General features: G+C 36.4%; 1 protein-coding gene across 1 annotated transcript in view; it reads left to right on the top strand.

Moving 5' to 3' along the window:
- Window positions 1-20553, top strand: part of TMEM232 (transmembrane protein 232) — a 175555-nt gene that overhangs the window by 26973 nt on the left and 128029 nt on the right. Inside the window, exons 4-7 of the mRNA XM_088130189.1 lie at window positions 2933-3090; window positions 9256-9355; window positions 11776-11945; window positions 18053-18231. Coding sequence (XP_087986315.1) covers window positions 2933-3090; window positions 9256-9355; window positions 11776-11945; window positions 18053-18231 — 607 coding nt within the window. The remainder of the gene's footprint in view (window positions 1-2932; window positions 3091-9255; window positions 9356-11775; window positions 11946-18052; window positions 18232-20553) is intronic.

Here is a 20553-nt window from a genome sequence, read left to right as displayed (position 1 = left end):
CACTGCCCAACCGAAAAGGAGATGTGGATAATGTTTTCCAAAAGCAAATTTCAGATCTTCTAGAATCATGAAGTAGTCATTTTTGGAAAACACTAATTATCCTGATATCTGTAGGGAGACAATGTCTGCTAGGCATGGTTCTTCCAGAAAATTTCTGACATACTTTGCTGACAATTTTCCCCTTTAGAGGGAGGAAAGGCACCAGATGATTAGCTACGACTTTATATTAACAATGGGAAACAGCTGAGGGACTCAAAACAACAGTAACTTTGAGGAAAAGTGATAATGTAATGCTGAAATTCCTGATTTTAAGGAAACTAAAGCTGTGTAATGAAACATGTACCTTGGATCTCAAGAAAGGAAATTTTAATAAATTCAAATCAGTGATAGAATTCCATGGCAGGCTAGCCAAGTAAGGAAAAAGATGGGTGAATGTTGCAAAAAAGGAGAGAGTATTGAACTTATATAGAATTCCAAAGGGAGGGGGGAAGGAAGACAGCAGAAGAAGCCAATGTTACACCAGAAAGCGGACCTATTGTGCTAGTGGAAAGAGAGAAAGAATTCCAAGGAATAGTATGAACAAACATCCCAGAGATAGATCTGAGATGATATTATAAGACCTTCAGATATGTTAAAAAAAAAAAAAAAAGGAGGAAAAATAAAATACTAGATTTTAAATAAAGGCAGCAAAATAATAGGCAGAAAAAAAAAAGTCTATTCCTATCACTGCTTAGTATTCTCTGAGAATAGAATATGAGTTCCACCAGGCAATTGTGAAGAACAGTATAAATGTGGAGGAGTCAAGTTTGAGGTTCATACAAATATAATCTGAGAATACTGTTTACTTTGAATGAATTTTAATTTTCAAGGCCAGATGAACTACATGTTAGGATACTGAACCCTGAGAATCCTGGAGAATTGATGAAGTGCCAGATGATTGGATAAGGACAAATAATATCATTATCTTCAAAAAGTGAAGGATCCAGGAAACTACAGACTAGAAGTTCTGATCTGTATTCAAAGATCAGTACCTGGAAAGACTCTAGGGCAGATAATCAAATGATCAGTCTTGAAAACAACACCATGTTTGCGAGAAGTCAACATGGATTTGTCAAGAACAAATTGGATTTGTCTTGTGAAAGCAACATGGTCTCCTTTTTTTAATTAAGTAACTTTCTTAATGGATGCTGGATGTGCTTTGTTATTTATTTGTTGATCATTTATCAATCAAATTTTTATCCCACAACAATCACAAGGCAGTGATTTTGGCAGTGCACAAAAATAATATTCTTTTTACTTGTAGCCCACCCAGGACAAACATACATGCAAACGTATGCATCAACTTGTTATGTTAACTAGATGTAATTCTTATATAGTTAACTAGGTATATTTATCTAGTAGCACGTGTGTTCTTTATTTACCTTAACTTTTTGTTCTAATACAGCTCTCTACTAATTTTGATATGCAATTGTAGTAAACCCTAATTATTTAAGAAGGTAACTCCAAATTCTAGTTGTTCCACTCCTGGATATGATTTAATCAACTCAACTTTGGCAAAGTTGTCAAAGGCTTAACATACCCATTAAGCTATTCTCATGCCATGAATCACCCAAAAAACTTGATGGGGTTTGGAAGTGACAAAAATAGAGCTGAGACTGCATGTAGCTAAGAGTCTGTGGCGTGCCTACCCTGATCTAAGATTTCAAATTTCAGTAGTAGTAGAAAACTGAATTTTCTCATAAGGCAAGTTTCTACCTGATCTCCATTCCTAGGGCGTTAGACACATTACTACAGGTAGTCCTTGTTTACCAACCATTCGTTCAGCAACCATTCAAAGTTAGTATGGTACTGAAAAAATAACTTTAAGGCCCATTTATGACCATTTATGACCTTTGTAGTGTTCCTCAGTCACCATGCTTACTCTCTTGAAATCGCTTTCTCTTCAATCACTCTGAGAGGTGGAGAGGAGAGCAATGCGATCATGCTGGCAGCGGGAAAGGGTCAGGCAAAGGAGAGATTGCCTATGGAAATGACTTGCTTTTTTTCTCCCCCCCCCCCCCCCGCAGAGCAGAGAGATTGGAAAGAAAGAGATTTCAAGAGAGTACTGTAAGCTGCATAGCGCGCTCACAGCTCCCAGCCCCAGGTTGCGGCATGATTACATTGCTTTTGATGTGTACAAGACAGTAAGCTCACCCCTTGAGCATTCCAAAGGGTGGGGGAGTGATTAGGAGGCAAACAAAAACCGAAGGTGTGAAATTGACTAGTCTTGTCTCTTTCCAGCCAGAAAGCACAGTCGTGGTCACATTTCCCATTTAGCAAATGCTTCACTTAGTGGCGGAGCTGCTGGTCCCAATTAGGGTTGTTAAGCTAGGACTACCTGTGTGTCATAGTTGTCCAGATTCAGTTTCATATGTATCTTGTCCATAGAGTCTGAAGATATGCAGAACTTGACAGGTTTTTAAAGTATGAAATGTACCAGGAATCAGGAAACTTTTGAACAACCTGCTTTAGCTATAATAAGGCATATTTTAAAAAGTCAGTGCAATAAGCAAAAAGTAGCAGAACAAAGTGCTATAGATTTTGTCAATAATCAGTGTAACATTGCACATTCTTAGTGGCCTCTTCAACTTTATTAATTAAGATGGCTTTATTATGCAATAGTATTTAATTCATAGTCTAGCATAAATATTTCAGCAACCGTTGAACAAAATTATGAGAGGGATGAGTCTTAATTACATTTTCATCAAAGTGATAATCAGAACAGGCAAACAATCTGGAGGAAATTGATTTAACACTTGTTATTTTGTTCATAATTTGGCAAGCATTGTGTTGCAGGTGTGATGAGTACTGTGTGAAATATTAAGATTTTATAAACTTTGTAAGATATTAAGACTAATCTGAATTCATTTTTCCTTTCCTTTTCTTACTTTAGAAGCTCTTGAGATTCTTGGAATTTCATTGGATCATGCCCCTGTTGCTCCAGAACACACCAGTGTTTTATTTTTTATGGCAGAATGCATTTTGTATAAACTCTGTTACGATATGGCACAGAAACCATGTCTATTCTCATGTGAAATCAAATTGTTGAAGGTATGCTATGCTTTTAATATTGACACACTGGTTTCTTATATAGATATGTAATCTTCAGTGATTATATAGACCTTATATGCGAGTATCCCTTTACTCTTCTATGCAGACTTGCTCTTTCTGGAAGACTGGGGAAAGATTTCTCAATTGGGGAACTGCATCTGGAGATCACAGCTTCAGATAGTACCTATCTGAAGCTACTGTTTGTTTTTGCTGATTTTTTTACTTTTTGGCTTTGGAATATTGTTTAGACTTTTTTTTAGTGTACGATGAGGATGGATATGTTTATGTTTACTGTTTTAAAGGAAATATTCCAGAAAAGTAATAAATATTATCTCCCTTTTAAAAAAAAATGAAAAATTGTACTCGCAAAGATGTTGCTTTACATTAGGATAATGTAACTAAAATAAATCTACACTTTAGCAGATATAATTTATTACTCTCTGAAGACCCAAAGATGGATTAACTTGATATATTAATTTATAGACTGCTGTTGCTTCTGAACTCAAACTCTAATAGCTGTACCATATACCATCCAGCTTTTATACTATACCAACATGTTCAACTGAAGCAGTACACTATATTTATTATTTTTATATACTGCTAGACTTAGAATCCAAATTCTGACAGTTTATAATGTAAATAATATAACCAGAACATTATAAATGATCATTGCCACCAGCTAAGACCTTAGTACTAGCAACAATTAAATCTCAAAGATCTTGTGCAAAAGCTGTGTTTTCAGACTTTCAAAATTATGCTAGGGTAGGTACCCAACCTACTCATCAAGCGTGTACACACAATAAAAAATTAAGCACGTGCAAAATTAAGTTCTCCCAGAATAATAATATTAATATTAATACTAGGACGGAGGAGGAGGTGGCGGCAGCAGCAGTGTAAAACTCTGGGCTGGCAAGGAGTCCTGTATAAGTTTGCCACCTAGCAAAGCCTTGGCACCACCACAACATGGACTAACTGGGAGCTCCTGATGGGGGAGCCTTTTATCTGGGACATAAGGCAGGCGGCCCTTTCCCAGCCTTGGAGTTGCAGCCAACCTACTACAGATCAGGCCCATTAGAGACCCATGGGGCATAATTGCACCTGCGCAGGAAGAAGCCACACCAGTGCCCCACTCTGTATTGAACAGTAGCTCCTGAGAGGCCTCTTGGCCCACCTTCCCCTTCCCTCCAAAAATGGTTTAATTAATATCTGTTCAGTTTTTGGCTGTACAAGGTCCATGATAGTTGTGAAGTTTATAAAAAATTTAAATTTTAAAGGAATAATAATTAAAGTTAAAATCAGCTCAGAATACATCCAGAGAAGAAGGAAAGGATGGGGAAAAAATGAAAGAGAGACGGCCATCTAAATGCTTTCTGTATAATGCTTTTCCTTCTTTCTTTTTTAAATCTTTCATTAAAATATCAAATTTTTAAAAATGAACAAGAGAAAGAAAAGAAACAATTTTCAATGCTTACAAAATTTTGATTGCAGTTACAGTTGTCAATGACTGTACACATGTACATATGGAGCCAGTTTGGTGTAGTGATTAAAACATCAGGTTAGAAACCAAGAGATTATGAGTTTTAGTCTTGCCTTGGGCACAACACTGGCTGGGTGACCTTGGGCCCATCCTGCTCTCTCAACCCTAGGCAGTAATAAACTGCTTCTGAAAATGTTGCCAAGAAAACTGCAGGGAGCAACTGCCGGGAGTTAAAAATGATTTGAAGGCACAACTTTTAAGTCTGTATGTGCCCTGCTTTCTTGTTTCTATACTTTAAGAAATACATAAACATTTTAACATGTCACTATTACGTATATTTACAATTTGCTTTGTATTATTGTGGGGCACAAATTTGTACTTGGTTTGGGAAAAGCTGCCCGAAACAAATTTTTCCTGTACACGGCATGTCAGAAATTAGAGGGAACATTAGTACTAATTGAATCTCCGGGTGGAGGTTATTTCATAGGATGGGGGCTGTCATTGAAAAACGTAGTCTCTGGGGTCCCACTTCTCTCATTTACATAATTGGAGAACCTTTAGTTTCCCCACCTGGGACAGGAGTGCATAATGAAATGGTTCTGCACGAAGCAGATGGCTTAAACTATCAACTTTGCAGCTTGTTCCATCCTGAATTTTTATGTTTCCGAATTCATTGATTTTGAATAGTCCATAAAAATATTTTATGAAATAAAATTTCTACGCTTGCCACATTTTAAATATTCTAAAATAGTCATGTAAAATAATGTTTTTTTCTTAGAAGTAACTAATATTGTTCCTGTATAATAAACTTCTCAGTATTTAAATGATGTGACCTCTTTATTCTTCCATATGGATTATCATTAGCTACAATATATTGTTATGTAAGGTCACATATCTTACAGAAGCAGCAAGAGAATTAGACATTCAAGGGTGAAATTGATGCCATGTAAAAGAAAATTTCCAAATGAGGACATTTATTTCTGAAAGCTGAATAAGACTTGCATGAAAATTGAAGGGCTGATGGGGACAACATTGTTTAATGGTATACTGTAGCTGTGAACTTTAATCACATATCTTTTTCTTACCATTCGTTAAGCCTTCTTAAATCATTTTATCTTGACTACAATAATTCTTCAGCTAAAAATTTTTAAGAATCTCACTTTAGCAAATAAGCTCTTAGTTTTATTCAAGCTGTTAGAACACAGACAAAATTGTGTATCGAACCAAACCTTTAATCACATTTATCGCACTTGACCAATATAGGTGTGTGACACATTCTGTTCAACGCACTGGATAATAATAGGAACAAGAAGCTGCTTATGCATCCAGTATCTCTATCTAGTCTTCCTCTGGTGTGGGTATAAATTACTTTAGCAAAGCAATGAAGAACAGACCACTCTGAATCCTTTGCTATTTCCTTTATACATGAAGAGTTATGACTGCTCAGGCATCAACACTCTAGTAACCTCCCATCTGAATTAGTACAATGCCATGTATGCGAGGCTGACTTTGAAAATGGTACTAATAAGTTGAAAATGGCCACTAGGTTGTTAACAGAGACTGGCCCCTATAACCTTGTTATACTAGCACAATTCAAAATACTAGTACTAGTGTATAACACTATACATTTCAGGACCAGCTCACCCAAATAAGCATCTTCCCCAATATTTGCATAAAAGACCCTAAGATCAGCTGTACTACTTCAGGTACCTCTGCCCAATACAGCAAGTTGGTGGCACCAGGTAAATGGAACCATTTCCTTGAGAAGCTTGCTTGGTTCCTACATGATAATCTTTTTGGTGCCAGATGAAGGGCTCCCTCCTCTCCCCCAATACTTTGAAAACCATTATGGTATATTAAAACATAAGAATTGTTGCTATTAATTGTGATTTCATTCTGTAACTATTGCTGTTTGTGGGGTTTTTTTACATTATTTTTATTCAGTGTTATTTTATGTTTTTCTGATTGTATATTACTTAGAAAACTAAAACTCTTGTTGAGTGGCAATAATGATGATGATGATGATGTAAACCATGGTTAAGTGGAAAATCTTGCAATAATATTTCTCTTCAAATATTTGAAGGGCAAAAACAAGTCCAAACAATAATGAGATGTTAATTTCTTAATGTACTTTTACTTTCTGAGAATATTCCAGAGATAGCAAATTCCACTTCAGAAAGCTTTAGATTGAACTTTCTGTGGAAATCTAAGTCTAATAAAACAACACTGTTTAACGCATGAGGGCTGTGCAACACTTTGGATTTAGTTCCAAAACCTTAACACTTGACTGATAATGGTTAAAACGTCTGTGTCTTTTGCCTGAGATCATGCCACATCTTTTCCCAGGAAAGAACATTGTTTCTTTTCCTGAGAAGAGACATACCTGCTTTAAAAAGTTGCAGTCAGGTGCTATATTTATGCTAATGCATGCATGCTCAGAGACACTTCTTTGGAAGTGAATATGAAGCATTGCACAGCCTCACTGAACATGAGATTGAATATATGTTATAACTGAAAAGAACACCCATAATGATTAGCATTGCACTGTTCTTTAGATAATTCGCAAAAGGTAACTTCATATCATAAAATGCAAAGAAGCCACGATGTTTAACAAGGATATAAAATAAAAGGGAAAAAATAACCAATCTTGCAAATAAATGAACAGTTATGAATCCAGAAAAATTACTTGCCTGCAGATAGTTATGTTAATAAAGAGCCTGAAGCCCAGCTAGGTGGCAGCACCTAGCCATCCTTGGCTGATCTCAAAAAGCTGAGCAGGGATGGACAAGCTTAGAACTTGGATGCTAGTCCACTAGGAAATCCTAAAGGCTAGACAGGACAGAGAAACAAAACTCTCAGAAGATAATGGTCAACTTCTGCTTGTTAAATAAAAGTACATAGTTATGTCCATGAAATCACCAGGAGTTGAACAGACTTTAGTAAACTGAGAGTGAATAAAATAGTGTTTTTTTTCATCACAAAGAGCCAGGCAAATTTGCTCTATCATTAATGGATGCTTTGTTTTGTCTGTCATGCACTAACATCTATTTTTGCCCAGATAGTTTTGCTCAGCTTATTTTTGATGGTCTTGGAGTTTTTTTTTAAAAAAAGTATTCAATCTTATAAGCACTTAGACCCATTTGTAAGTCAAGTAATGAAGTTAAGAGCTGTACCAGTTCTGAAAAGCCCAATTATGTTGACAGTTCTGAGTCTTTCACAGTCTTCTTTTTCCACTTTATTTTATTTAATGATGGCAGTGTAGGCACTCAACTGTCATAGACATTACTGATTCCTGTCTCCCTCTTGTTTGTTTAGTATGCTAATGAACCAAAAATACCGTAATCCCCCAAGGAAAAGATATATTTTTAATCTCTGTTTTGAGTACCAGATGAATGATAGATATTGAAAAGTTCGGAATGCTTTGTGGCATACCTCTTGTTTCATCACATCCCTTAGTGTACTAGTTTCTTTGTATTGTTTTTAGAGAACACTCCAAACACATGCTCTTTCTTTGTCACAGTTTAAGCACTGATTTTACTCTTGGTAACTAGTAGTCAGATACTGTCATTTTTCACCCTGCACAGTTTACTGGCAGGAGTTGCAGACAGCTTGATCTCTGCTGCACTGCAGCACCACCTCTGCAGATAGCTGAAGTGTTTAGTGATCTTCAGTCCAGTGAGGATTAGGTTATATGAACTAACAAACCAATAGTGCTGCTGACTTTGACCTAGTTCCAAAGTTGGAGCAATGTCTTGCTTAGTGACAATATTACTTGGCCAGTTTTATCATCCAATTCCCTTTTGGTTCCCCATTGATCATCTGCATGCTACTGTGATGATACAGCAGCATGTGCTCGTGCAACGCCTCTGATAACTTGCTTTACATTTCCCTCTCTTCAAATACACTAGATAATAGCATTATTTTATTTTCCCATTTTTGTAGAACACATAGAATTAATTATTTTTCATACCTGCTTTATACGGCAACTTTAAACAACATTAATTTGTTAGAGAGATGGTGGGTGACATTAGAAGATGAGGTGGGTTATCTTAGAAGTGAGGAAGGCAAAATCCACAGTTCAAAGCTCTTCATTGCATTATTTGGGTCTAAAATATTGGGATCATCAAAACTGAAAAATAGAAGAGGTATTATTTTACAAAACAACAATTCCCACAGAGTGGTCAGACTGAAATAATAAGTCATTAAATTATGGGTACTAGGTTTGGGGTCAATAATTTTTATGTATTGGTTTGTTTTAAAAAAAAAATTGCTGCTTTGTTTTAAAAACAGATTCCAAATTGAGGATCAATTAAAAACAACTGGCAATAATTGAAAACAAAGAAAATAAGTCAATAAAAGTTCTAAAATAGTATGCTTAAAACATAATCAGTTTAAAAACTATGGTACAGAACAGCAGGGAGCCAAATGAGAATGCATAACTGAATACTTAGATGAATAAATCTTTATTAAATTGTTTCTGAGAACTTATATATGGAAAAATACAATATCTTGAGGATAATGGTTTCCCTAGTCACAGTTTTGAAATGAGTGGAGGGAGATGTTGGTTCTTGAATATAAGCAAAATTCTACTAAACAGGAAAAAAAAAACCTCTTAAAATGTTAGCCTAGTAGGACACTGACAGATGGAAAGGTTATAGAATAAATATTTTGTGTGTTTCTTTTGGCAGCTTGGATTTTTAGTCTTTTTAAGACTTCTTCTGCTATATTTCTTTGGTTACCAGAGGTTTTCTGGAGAACACAAATCCAGGCTTCACACTGGCTTGAAAGGTATATATATATATATATATATATATATTTTAAAAAATTATCTTGCTGTATTTGTAACTTATCTGGGAATCTACTATGGCCAATAATGTTACCAAAAAGTGCATACCAAAAAGAGGCCAAATCCACATTGACATCTTCTATTTACTCCAGCTTCACTCCTGCCTGTTTAATAGGAAGAGGCAACCTTTGACCTAGGAAGTGTATTTGGGCCTATCTTAAATTTTATGTCATCTTTGGCCTATTTTTACCAGTTATTTACAAGTGATTGGTTCAAACCTTTGGCAAAAGCAATCTAACCTTTTCCAGTAAGGATAGGAAAGACGGGTGGGGCTAGGAGAAAGGGGAGAAAGGGCAGCACATCTCATTTCATGCTCTCCTGCCAGCAAATGCACAAACTCCTGATCTAATTATTCTTCACCCCAAGGGAATATAGGCATTAACAGAAATAAGTTCTCTTTAAAAGGGTCATCTCAGGGTAATATTGGCACTCACCACTCTGTTTATTACCATCAATCAGTAAATCCCAATTTCCTGTCTTGAGGAGCTTCATTTCTTTAATTTGTTTCTAATCTGTTTTAGAAAATAATGTTTATGATAGCTTGTAGAGAGACTTCATACAAAGATCATACTTGGTTTCGTATAATTAATGGTAGGAAGAACCTTGTTACCCAGAATCTGGTTTTCATTCCATAGTTTGAAAGAAAGTTACTTCTGCCAATAAATCTTTCAGTGCAAGTAAAAATAATCGTTAGAACGATATGGTTTTATCCCAAGAATCAGTTCCAAATTATAAATGGAATTTGATCAATCTGAACCACCCTGAAGGCTTTCTGTCATGCTGCCATGACCTAGCATGTTCCACAGGAAAGGGATCTTGCAACAGGTTAAATAAAGTAGCATTGCACAATTTTCCTGAAGATTCCCCTGAAATGTAAATGTGACAGTCTGAGAACTTCATGCTGGTTAATGTGACTGAAAGAGCAGCTAATGGTGTCTGACGACACCAGATCAGTTTTTGCTCACAAAGCTAGTATTTCTAATGAATGCTAAAGATTTCCCTAATATACAATACATCAGATTTTTGACACACATATACATACATGGCCTGCAGTGACTCAGCAGGCTGGGGGTGGTGTGGCTAACATTGCAAGGGTATTGTAAACTTGCCACTGTTACTGGTTGTCATAGCCACCAGTTCATTCACAAAACCAAGAATATAAAGTCAGACAATTAAAAACAATATCAAGGATATACATGTATCCCCTCCATTAAAAGACCCCCCCCCCAAATCTGCAGTTGCCAGTATAAAAAGATACCTTTAAAAAAACCCTCCAGTAGTTACTCTCAAGAAATGCTGCAATATTATATTGGATATATATTGAAAAATGGCAATAAAAAAAACTTGGTCCACAAAATATTTTACCAAAGCCTATATATACATTTCAATAGAAATATCATCCACAGGTTTGGGCTATCATTATTAGACTGATTATGTTGGTAATGTTTAAAAGTATAATTTCAGAAGACTTTACATGTTGCAGCATTTTGTCATAGAAAATCTTAAAAAGATTCTCATTCCACTTGTAGCAATAATAATTAAGCATGTGTTCTTTCTTTAGGTGTTAGTAGATAGCTGTTCTTTACATTGCATTAAGGTGCGTTAATATTCTAATTTACAATATTTTTAAGATAGATGAAAGCTGACATTGAAATCCACCAACCTACATAGAATTGTATACAAAACAGCAAATTTGTATTAAGCACATGGCTTAAACTATCAACTTTGCAGCTTGTTCTGTGTACTTCACTGTTAGCAACCGTTAACAGACTTTATTTAGAAGAAGCACATTGAATAATTCTATTTAATAAAGGACACCATAGCCAGAGAAAAATTCTGTGTACTGAGATTGGGGGACAGTAATCTGGATCTGTAATTTAATATAAACTGACTTAATTTGCACTTCCTAAATATGAACCAGCATGCATCTACTCTTCCATTTTTGCTCTTGCCTGAATATTGGATTGTAGTTCTTTTATAAAAGCAGGTGCATAAAAATAAATACATTAGGAAACATTGCAGATAAAAAGACATGCACTAAAGAAGATTACAACCTAAACCATCTGTTTTTATATAGATATTTTAAAAACCTACACCAACAGATGTGAAAAAAAGATACAGTAGAGGGAAGTTGTAGGAAGCAAAATAGACTGGTTTATAGATTATAACATTTTTCCATTAGAATTGTGTATGTAGTACTTTGGCAAACCACAAGGGGTCACACAATATTTCTATATCCATTCTGAAAAATTCCTTGCTAAATATTTTTTTTCATACAAACAGTGCAGGTTGATATCACATAGTAACCAAAAAATCAACAGGACAAACTAACAAGGTGTTGTTGTTGTTGTTTGTGCCATAGCATTAACAGCATGTGAAATCTGCTATCACCGTTACCCAAACATTCTTTTTAGTGTGCAATTTATGCTGAAGGCTGGAGAAATCATCTGTGAAACAGCAATGGTTTCTGAATCATCATTAGAATCCCAGGAAAATTTAGAAGAAATGGAGGATAAAGCAGTTCTTGATACAGTAGGTAACACATAATTGATGTATGATATATGATACATCAAATAGCATTACCATGATTAAATAAGTATGGTTAGTAATTTATTGTTTTAACGTTTTAATGATTTTGTTATGTTTTTTGGTTGTTTTTTGTATTATTTTTTGGGTTTTTTTAACGTTGTAAGTCACCCAGAGCCACGGAAGTGATGGGTAGCTATAGAAACAAATAAATAAATGCTTGTCTTGCTGCTTTTAAATTTAATTGGATTGCCTACAAAACAAGTTTGAAGGCCATCTAAAGTTATATTTGAAGTTATATAGGATTTAGAGGCTGCCTAACTCCCAGACAACTCTGGGCACCTTACAGTGTAAAAGTAGGAAACAATAAAAGGAAAAGGAGAAATAAAGTATTTCTGGAGAAAACAAACCCTAAACACCAGAAAAAGAAAACTAATAGAGGCACGTCAACCACCCTAACCCTAGGTCTTAGAGCAGTGTTTTTCAAACTTGGCAACTTTAAGATGTGTGACCTTCAACTTTGGAACTAGGCCAAAGTCAGCAGTGTTATTGGCTCATTAGTTCATTTATCCATATACTACTCAAACTGTCGTGTCTGTAACCTTCAACTGGGCGAAATGATGCATCATAGGGCAACAATTTTTGAACCAAGGTACCTCAAATGGGCTAACTTACAGAATGTGTTCAAAATCCAGGACTCATGGCTCCTGTGGAATTTGAATTTGGGAAATTTGTGGCTGCTTCAGCACTGCTGTGCTACTGCACCATTGTGGTCTGGCCAGGTCATGTGATTGTCATGGGCATATCTCCAACCTCTTTCTTACCTCCTCCTATCCCCTGTGCCCAATTGGCTGGTGGCAAGGCCCGATGGGCAAGGGGCAATTGGCTGTTTTGGAAACGCAGAAATTTGAAATCTCTTAACAGCTGTGGGCATTGAGGGAAGGATGAGGGAGTGATTTGGATGTCTGCTGGTGAGGTAGGGCTGGCTGAGAGGCACTGGTCAATGGGTGCACCCTCTTCTTCCCTCAAGGAAGGGGTCCCTTGGGGACATGCTGGAATGGGGAGTGGGGGTGCAGTTTTCCTCATGGTCTGTGGCTCCCTTTGTTCTACCTCCCCGCAGCAAAGTGGCAAGCAGTTCTGCTGGTCAGCTGAAGAGGAGGAGGAGGAGGAGGAGGAAGCTTCACTGGAGCTCTCGTGAGGTCATGAGGGGAGGGCAAATGGCACAAGCCTATATTATATGTGGAAAGGGAGGGAAGGAAGGAAGGAATCTCTGACCAAGGAAGGGATTCCCACCTCTTTCCTGCCTCCCTCTGGCCCCTGTGTCCAATTGGCTGATGGCAAGGCCTGATGGGTGAGCGGCGATTGGGTGCTTTGGACCTGAGGAAGGAAGGGTGGGAGGGAGGGAGATTTCTGATGCTCCCTGCCAGTTTCCCTCAAGCAAAATCAATGGGGGAGCCAGCAGCAAGTTGCAAGTCGCAAGTCGCTCCCACTCCCACTGCTTTTTTGCCCTTGGTCATTCTGTTTCTCTGTTTAGGTAAGGAAATATCTCTGAAACAATGACCCAACGGGTCATGGGTTGGTATTACCTAATCCTCAGTGGCAATCCGCCAGTTAAAGCTGCCAAGTTTGAAAAACACTACCTTAGAGCAAAGCCAGGTTTTCAGAACAATTGCAGGTAGGAGCCATATGGATCTCTGGAGGGATGCTCTTCTAGGTAGCATGATAGAGGTGTGTTACCTAGGTCCTGATAGATGATACTGTATAATTGAAGGGACCTGGAGCACAGCCACTCTGCCCAGTCTTACTGAGCAGGCAGAAACTGTTGGACAGTCCCTCAAATAACCATATTCAAGCTTTCCTTTGAACCTTTCTTTTGAACTGAGAGGCACCCTTGACATGTACTCTTAAATAAAAGCAGTGGATAGACGAGAGGGTTTGTCAGGCCACAGACAAAGAAAAAGGCAGAGGTAGAGTCTAAACTTCAGGTTCCAAATTAACAGAACCAGTTTTGCTTCAGGAAATGACAACTGATTTACAGTGCCTTGTGAGATTATTTGTTGTTAAAAATAATTCGCTGGTGCTATGATATACAGTATGTTTCTAATGCCAGCAGGTTCTGCTTAGCCAACCAGCAACCCTACACGTGTATGGTGCTGACAGATTTGATGTTTGCTATTCTGCATGATTGAAGATATCCTCCTGCAACACCCTGTAGTGGCCATGGGTGATTTCTTTTAGTGAATCATGATATTGACTGCTGGACTTTTTCTCATCAGCTGTACTGCCATAGTGAACACTGCTTTTACCCCGATAAAACAAATCTAAGAGACCTCATAGTAATGCTGCATACATTAGGAACACAGGGAGCTGCTTCAGTGATGCTAGACTGTCCATCTAAACCTATATTGGCTGTTCCAATCTTCTTTACAAGGTCCCCCTGCAATGAGTCGCACTTCAAAATATAAGCCTTCAATTTGATAGTAAAAAAAAAGTGAATTAGCCAAAGTAGTTAAAAGTCTAGCATGAATGAAAGACAGCAGCTTTGGAGATACCTGATATATTCTGATTGAAAACAATAGGTCTGTGCAAGCTTCAAACATGCAGAGTCACAGATCTATAGAACATCAAATGAAAATGTCCTGTTCTCTTAATACAGAGTTTATATCCAGCTTTACTATTATTTAGAACCAGCCTAAACACTTGTCTTAGTGAGAATGGGATATTCGGAAAGCAAAGAATAAGTGCTTATTGGCTTCGCTGCTGCTTCAGAAGAAATGCAAGTTTCCCTGAGAGGGCAGGTTTCCCATCAGTTTATGGCAAGAGACTATGGTGTCTTTGCTTCAGGAGAAGATGGGAAATCCCATGATTTGGGAGATGGGACAAAGCATGAGTTGCTGCCAATGGAGGATCCTCCACCCCATAGCACTGAAGAAACAAAGGAAATCTGCATTTATCCCAAAGCAGCAGTTGATAAAGTTAACTCCTGCACTTAATTGACTGACTGAAAACCCCACAGCCTCATGGAGACATGCAATAACAGTGCTGATTAAAAATGGTGCCACCCCTGCTTACAGAGAGGCCCTTGTTTGTATCCTGATCTCACAGTGCTTGAGTGAATGCAGTGCAGAAGCTAGAACAGCTCTTCTGTGTATTTCAGCATGAGCTAGAAAGGAAAACACAAGGGATAGATTATGGACTGGAAATTATTTTGTTTTAAATGACCCAGGATTCCTGTTAAGAGATCTTTCACTCTTCCTGGCTTCCTAGAGGGTGCTACAAAGATGTGTTCCACAATTTCAAAAAGTTTGAGGAATAATTTATTGCAAAGCACAATTTAATATACTGTAGAAACTGAGATCCATTAATAGTAATTGAATCACCATCCTGATATTTTTAGCTGTCTCTTCAATAATGTCTCTGAAATCTTTTCTGCTCTGTTACTTTTTAGAGAGATTTGAAATTATGCCAGAAGAATGGCAGTTGTTTAAATAAGGAAAATAAAAATAGACTTATAAAAGCAGGCTGTAATATGGAACTGAAACATGGAGGTGGATTTCATCTATAATTCAACCCACATAATTGCTATGAGGATGGACTACATGTAGAAACATCAGGCACAAGTGGTTATGAGGAGACTTTTGTTTGTATGCTAAACATAAATACTTATAAAGCCTTCTCATATTCAATATATGTGTCAGCCTTTCCAATTTAAGTACTTTTTGAAGCAATTGGTTTTACAGGACAATGAAGAAGCCTTTGTATCAGCCTGAAAGTGCAGTTTTGTTCATGAATTTCTTCCTCCAGCAATTCAGAAGCACCTTGTTCCCCAAAATCCCACTAGTCTTATGAAAAAGATGCTCTTCTTTTTATATGCTCAGTTAAGATGAGAATGTATTCAGAATTACTAAACCAGATTAAGAATATTGGGCATCCTTTTTAATCCATATGTTGAACTAAGGCAATAATACAAGCAAGTCTCCCTATTCCTAGACTACACTGTTGTTACAGCATAAAAATTATAAAACAAACGTAAATCAAGTATCCCCCCAATTATAGAAGTTGTAGATAGTACGAAGTTGTAGTTAGGTCATATGTAGGGGAAAGTAAGTGTAGAGCTCTAATGTTTCAGTTTATTGTTTTACACTTTTCTGTTAAAATATTAAACACACAAGATTAAAGAGAAATCAGTACAAATTAATATTTTTGCTTGATTGAAACAATTGCCACTGAAGTTTCATCTTTCATTATTTGAATGTGACAAATGGAATCACAATCATTAAGTGAAATAGTGATATTGAGACACAAGCTTTTGTATCTAAAACTAGGTAATCTTGATCCAGATGTTCTCATTGTTAACCATGACAAATTTCAAATTATGTCTTCTGTTAATTTATATAAAATTTCATAACATCATTTGCATTTAATTAAAAATAAATTTTAATTAAAACTTCTGGAGTAGTTGCTTTTTATTCTTTGGTTGTGGATGATCCCTAATGTGACCCCAGTAGTTGCTTATGACACAATATATTTTAGGGGAAACATCATACAATCCAAAAACTATACCCCCCACCATCTTTTGCAATATTGCAGAGATTCCTGAGAATCTTTTGGATTACATGTATATGGTATGCATTCTTAAAGTAGCACAGTGTTGTATGTTAAAGAATTTGCAGACATCAACAGAATGTCCAGTTGCAGAATGACCTCTCATTTGTTTTCACATGTAATGCATTCTTATGCCGTTTATCAGATCAGATTACAGGCAGTATATTTGGAGATAGATAAAGCAACTATAAGACATTAGGGCTGTGGTCTGACTCAGTCCAGTTTTCAAATCCAAGTCACCCTTACTATTGTTTGTTCTAATTGCAGCCTTTTGGAGTGGTGGTGAGATTGTGGTGCGTTGAGAGTGACAGAGCTGCATCTATTCATTGTACAAACAGCCCATCATTTCTCTTTATTGCATAGAGAATATTTGAATGGTTCCACATGTGAAGCTACTCTCTGTTGCAAATAACTAACTGATTTTTTGTCATCCTATTTTCCATACTTATTTGACCAATTCTTGCTTCGTCTCCTTAAATTATTTTAAATCCAATTTTCCCTTCCTTTTTTTTCTCCCTCTTTTCCCTCCTTTTCTACATCAGCAAATATTCTAGGTTCTAATATTTTATTTAAAGAAAATAGATATTCATTCATTTATCCTCTCAAATCATTAATTAGCTTTTTTTTTTTCTGTGTAAAGCTATAAATAAGACAGATGTGTGGGTGTTCTTCCTGTCTTTTTTTTTAAAGCAATATCCTCTGTCCCTCTTTCCAGTCCCATTTTGGCTCTGTTGATAAGTATATGTAAGTTAGCATATTAGGCAGTGCCATCAAAGAGAACAAGGATGGTGGTAAAAACAGAACTCAGTCAAACTGTGCAGGCCAAGTATTACTGGGACTTTTGAGATTCCTACTGAAGTGATCTGAGTTAGCAGTTATTACAGATAAAAGGCTGTGTAGCTTGAAACTCCTATGCACCACTTTCTACTACATCTGGACATTTTCATCCCCTCATAATGATCTAACTTCTCTGCAAACTTTATCCTATGCTAATAAAATCCACAAATGGTATAACCACCATTAAGAAATCATGATTTTTCTATGATAGATAATAATGGGTAGAGCTCCATTTTTCTTGATTTGGAATTGGAATTGGAAACAAGTTGCAGTGGCTACATCCCAGACTCTCACAAGCTGGATTGGGAAGCTTCCAGAGTAGGGGTCCCAATCATAAAGTGTGATGGGGAGTCCACCCACATTTCTGCTTAAAAATAATGCAATGCAATGAAATACTAGCATCAGATAACATAATGAATCACAGCAAATGAAGGATTTTATTCTTTTGGCTGTTCTTGGGTCTTTTTTTGAAAAAGAAAATAATACCAACCACAAAATCCAAAAACACAAATGTATAAGGAAGATGAAATTAGAGGAATTCTGCATGAAAATATAATACTAATAAAAACAAATATTATTGTGTAAAAAAGACATGCAAATCTTTGGGGAGAATTGCCAATTAATTTTGTATTTGCAATGTCATATTAATGGATTTAACTTTTTTTTGGTAGACATCCACGAATACCAGCACAGGAGCTGAGTTAAATTCCAAACAAAAGCATTTCAGAATTAAGCCATTTCTTTGGCACAGCCTTCTTCTTTGGGTTTGTGTACATAACAGCAGCTCTCAAATAGATGAAGTCCTCATGCATGTCCTATTCTATAAGGAACAGCTTCATCAGAAAAACTGGTAAGGGCAACTTTATTACTTGGTATAATCTTGATGGAAGCAACTTTTGTGCTGAAATGTTAAATAACCTTTATGCCTAAATGTTAATCACCCTGAAGTTGCCTGTCAAAGAGATTTACAATTTTTGTGCCAGAAAGAGAAGCAATTTATGTACTTTGTACTGCTTCACTTTATCTAGAAATTGTTTACTTTTATTAAATTATGTCTGTTATTGATAGCAACTTCATTTCATGATTTCAAAGTACAGTAATTGTCACATAACTAAACAGCTGCAGTGGAATGTGCCAATCATTCTTCTGGGACCGATACTTGCCTTCATTTTTGGGTGCTCTTTATGCAAAGTATAATAAAACTAATTTTGCATGCTTACAATTAATTTTATGCTGGAACTGTATTCTTGATTGCTTCTGTTAATTGAAGCCTCAACAAGTTATAATTGCGAACTGCACTCATTGGAACTTTGCCTTATGCTGAACGTTAAGCTATTTTGCTAAGAAGAAGCTTCTCAGATATTCAAAATTATATGGATTTATAGAAAAGCTAAAGATATCCTTGTTCTATGATTTTGGTCTGAGAACTTTTTGGTGGGTTTAAAAGTTGGCAGAATGGAGGAAAAGAGCAATTATCTTTGAGGATTACTTTGTATTTCTTATGTTTAACAATATGGAGGAATGCCAACTCAGGTTATGAGTCAGCTGAATATCAGTTGGATGTGCATGGCTTCCATTTAAAAACACCTTCCATGGTAACTTTAATTTTATGCAGAGCCATGAGTTTCATTTCCACTGAATGGCTGAGGGAGCATGAAAGAAATGTGGCATGATTCAAGCTGCAATTACAAATGTTTTAGGTGACAAACAGCAGTGTGAAGCAAGGGAGAGGTCACACTGTTTTGCTCGGCAGCTTTAAGGAGATGCTTAGCTTAATCCTTTAGTAAGGCAGAGCATCCCTTGAAATCTGCACATCTCTAATGAGGATTGTACATGTGTCGAGGATCTGGAAACCCTGGACAGAAGTTAGGGGGCTTAGTCACAATGTCAGTATCTTGACAGGGGAGTTATTAGACTAACCTCACTGAGCAGTGGAAGGCAATACTGTAACTATTGCCCAGGCATCAAGAGACACTTTGCTGATTCTGGTCTGGCTCTTCATTGAGTGACTTGTTCATATAAAGAACACCCATCTCTGCTTAATTGCCTGCTAGACCATATGCTGCCTCCAGGCTAGTAGACAATATTTATAACAGTAATATCTAAGGATCCACAACATCAACATAACTTAGTGAAACAAATTCAAGACAAGTTATTTCTAGTGTTTCTGTGTAAGCAAATGTTTGTAAATTCTAGAATACAGAGACCTGCTTGTTTATTTATTTTTGCTTTTTTCTCTGCAGAGTATTGTGCACAGTAGTAGAATTCTATTTCTATGTACATTAGACCCATTGATTTTTTATAAGACCAAATGTTATGGCTAATTTGGATCATCATTACTCTTATTATCCCTGAAACAATGAGAATCTACACTTATTTCTGATTTGTTGGCTTAATATTGGTAAGCAAAAGAAAGAAAAGAAAAGAAAAAGCTCCATGTTCTGAGAAATGTACAGTCTTTGTTAATGAGCCTGAAAATGCTAATGGTTAGGTGGTGCATTGAAGTTAAGGAATTTACCCGTAATTGGATGTTTTCAAGATGGAGCACCTAAAGACATGCTTGGAAATATTATCCATAGGTATATTTTTATCTGAGATAGTTATAGGATGCAGCAGAGCATACTACATTCTTCATAAATGCATACAATGGAATGCTTAAAAAATATAACCACTCTCTGCCCATCCTTTTTCTTTTCTTTTTTCTTTTTTTCTTTTTCATGTTTTTGAGAAAATACTAAGTCTTTAGGGAGGGTACTTACACTTGACTAGTGACCTTGTTTTTGTTGTTGTTATTTCTGTATAGTTAAACTTAACTTTGCTTCTCAGTTACTCCAGGATGAAAACTTGCTTTAATATGAAATACACTAACTTAAACCACAGCACTGGCTTTAATTTAACTTTTCAAAAATGCTAGTCTTTGCTACTTACAAATTACAGTGAATAGCTGTAGAATACAAAAGCATGTCAAATAGAACCAATGGTGGATTTGCTTGATGTATATTCTTTTTCTCTTTGAACAACCTGAGTTAATTCATAATAATAACCAACTTGTGAGATGCTTCCTTCCCCGCACACTCTCTTGGTATTGGCATGAAGTGGAGTTCTCATTCCTAATAAGTCAACAGTTCTGTAGTTTCATGAGTTGCATACATTTAATACACGAGGAAACATT

Source organism: Python bivittatus, unplaced genomic scaffold, assembly GCF_059951505.1.
Source record: "Python bivittatus isolate LINGU-HERP-01145 unplaced genomic scaffold, Pbiv_v1 ctg000850_np1212, whole genome shotgun sequence".
In the NCBI taxonomy this organism is placed as follows: Eukaryota; Metazoa; Chordata; class Lepidosauria; order Squamata; family Pythonidae; genus Python; species Python bivittatus.
This window is presented reverse-complemented; position numbering and strand designations above follow the sequence as displayed.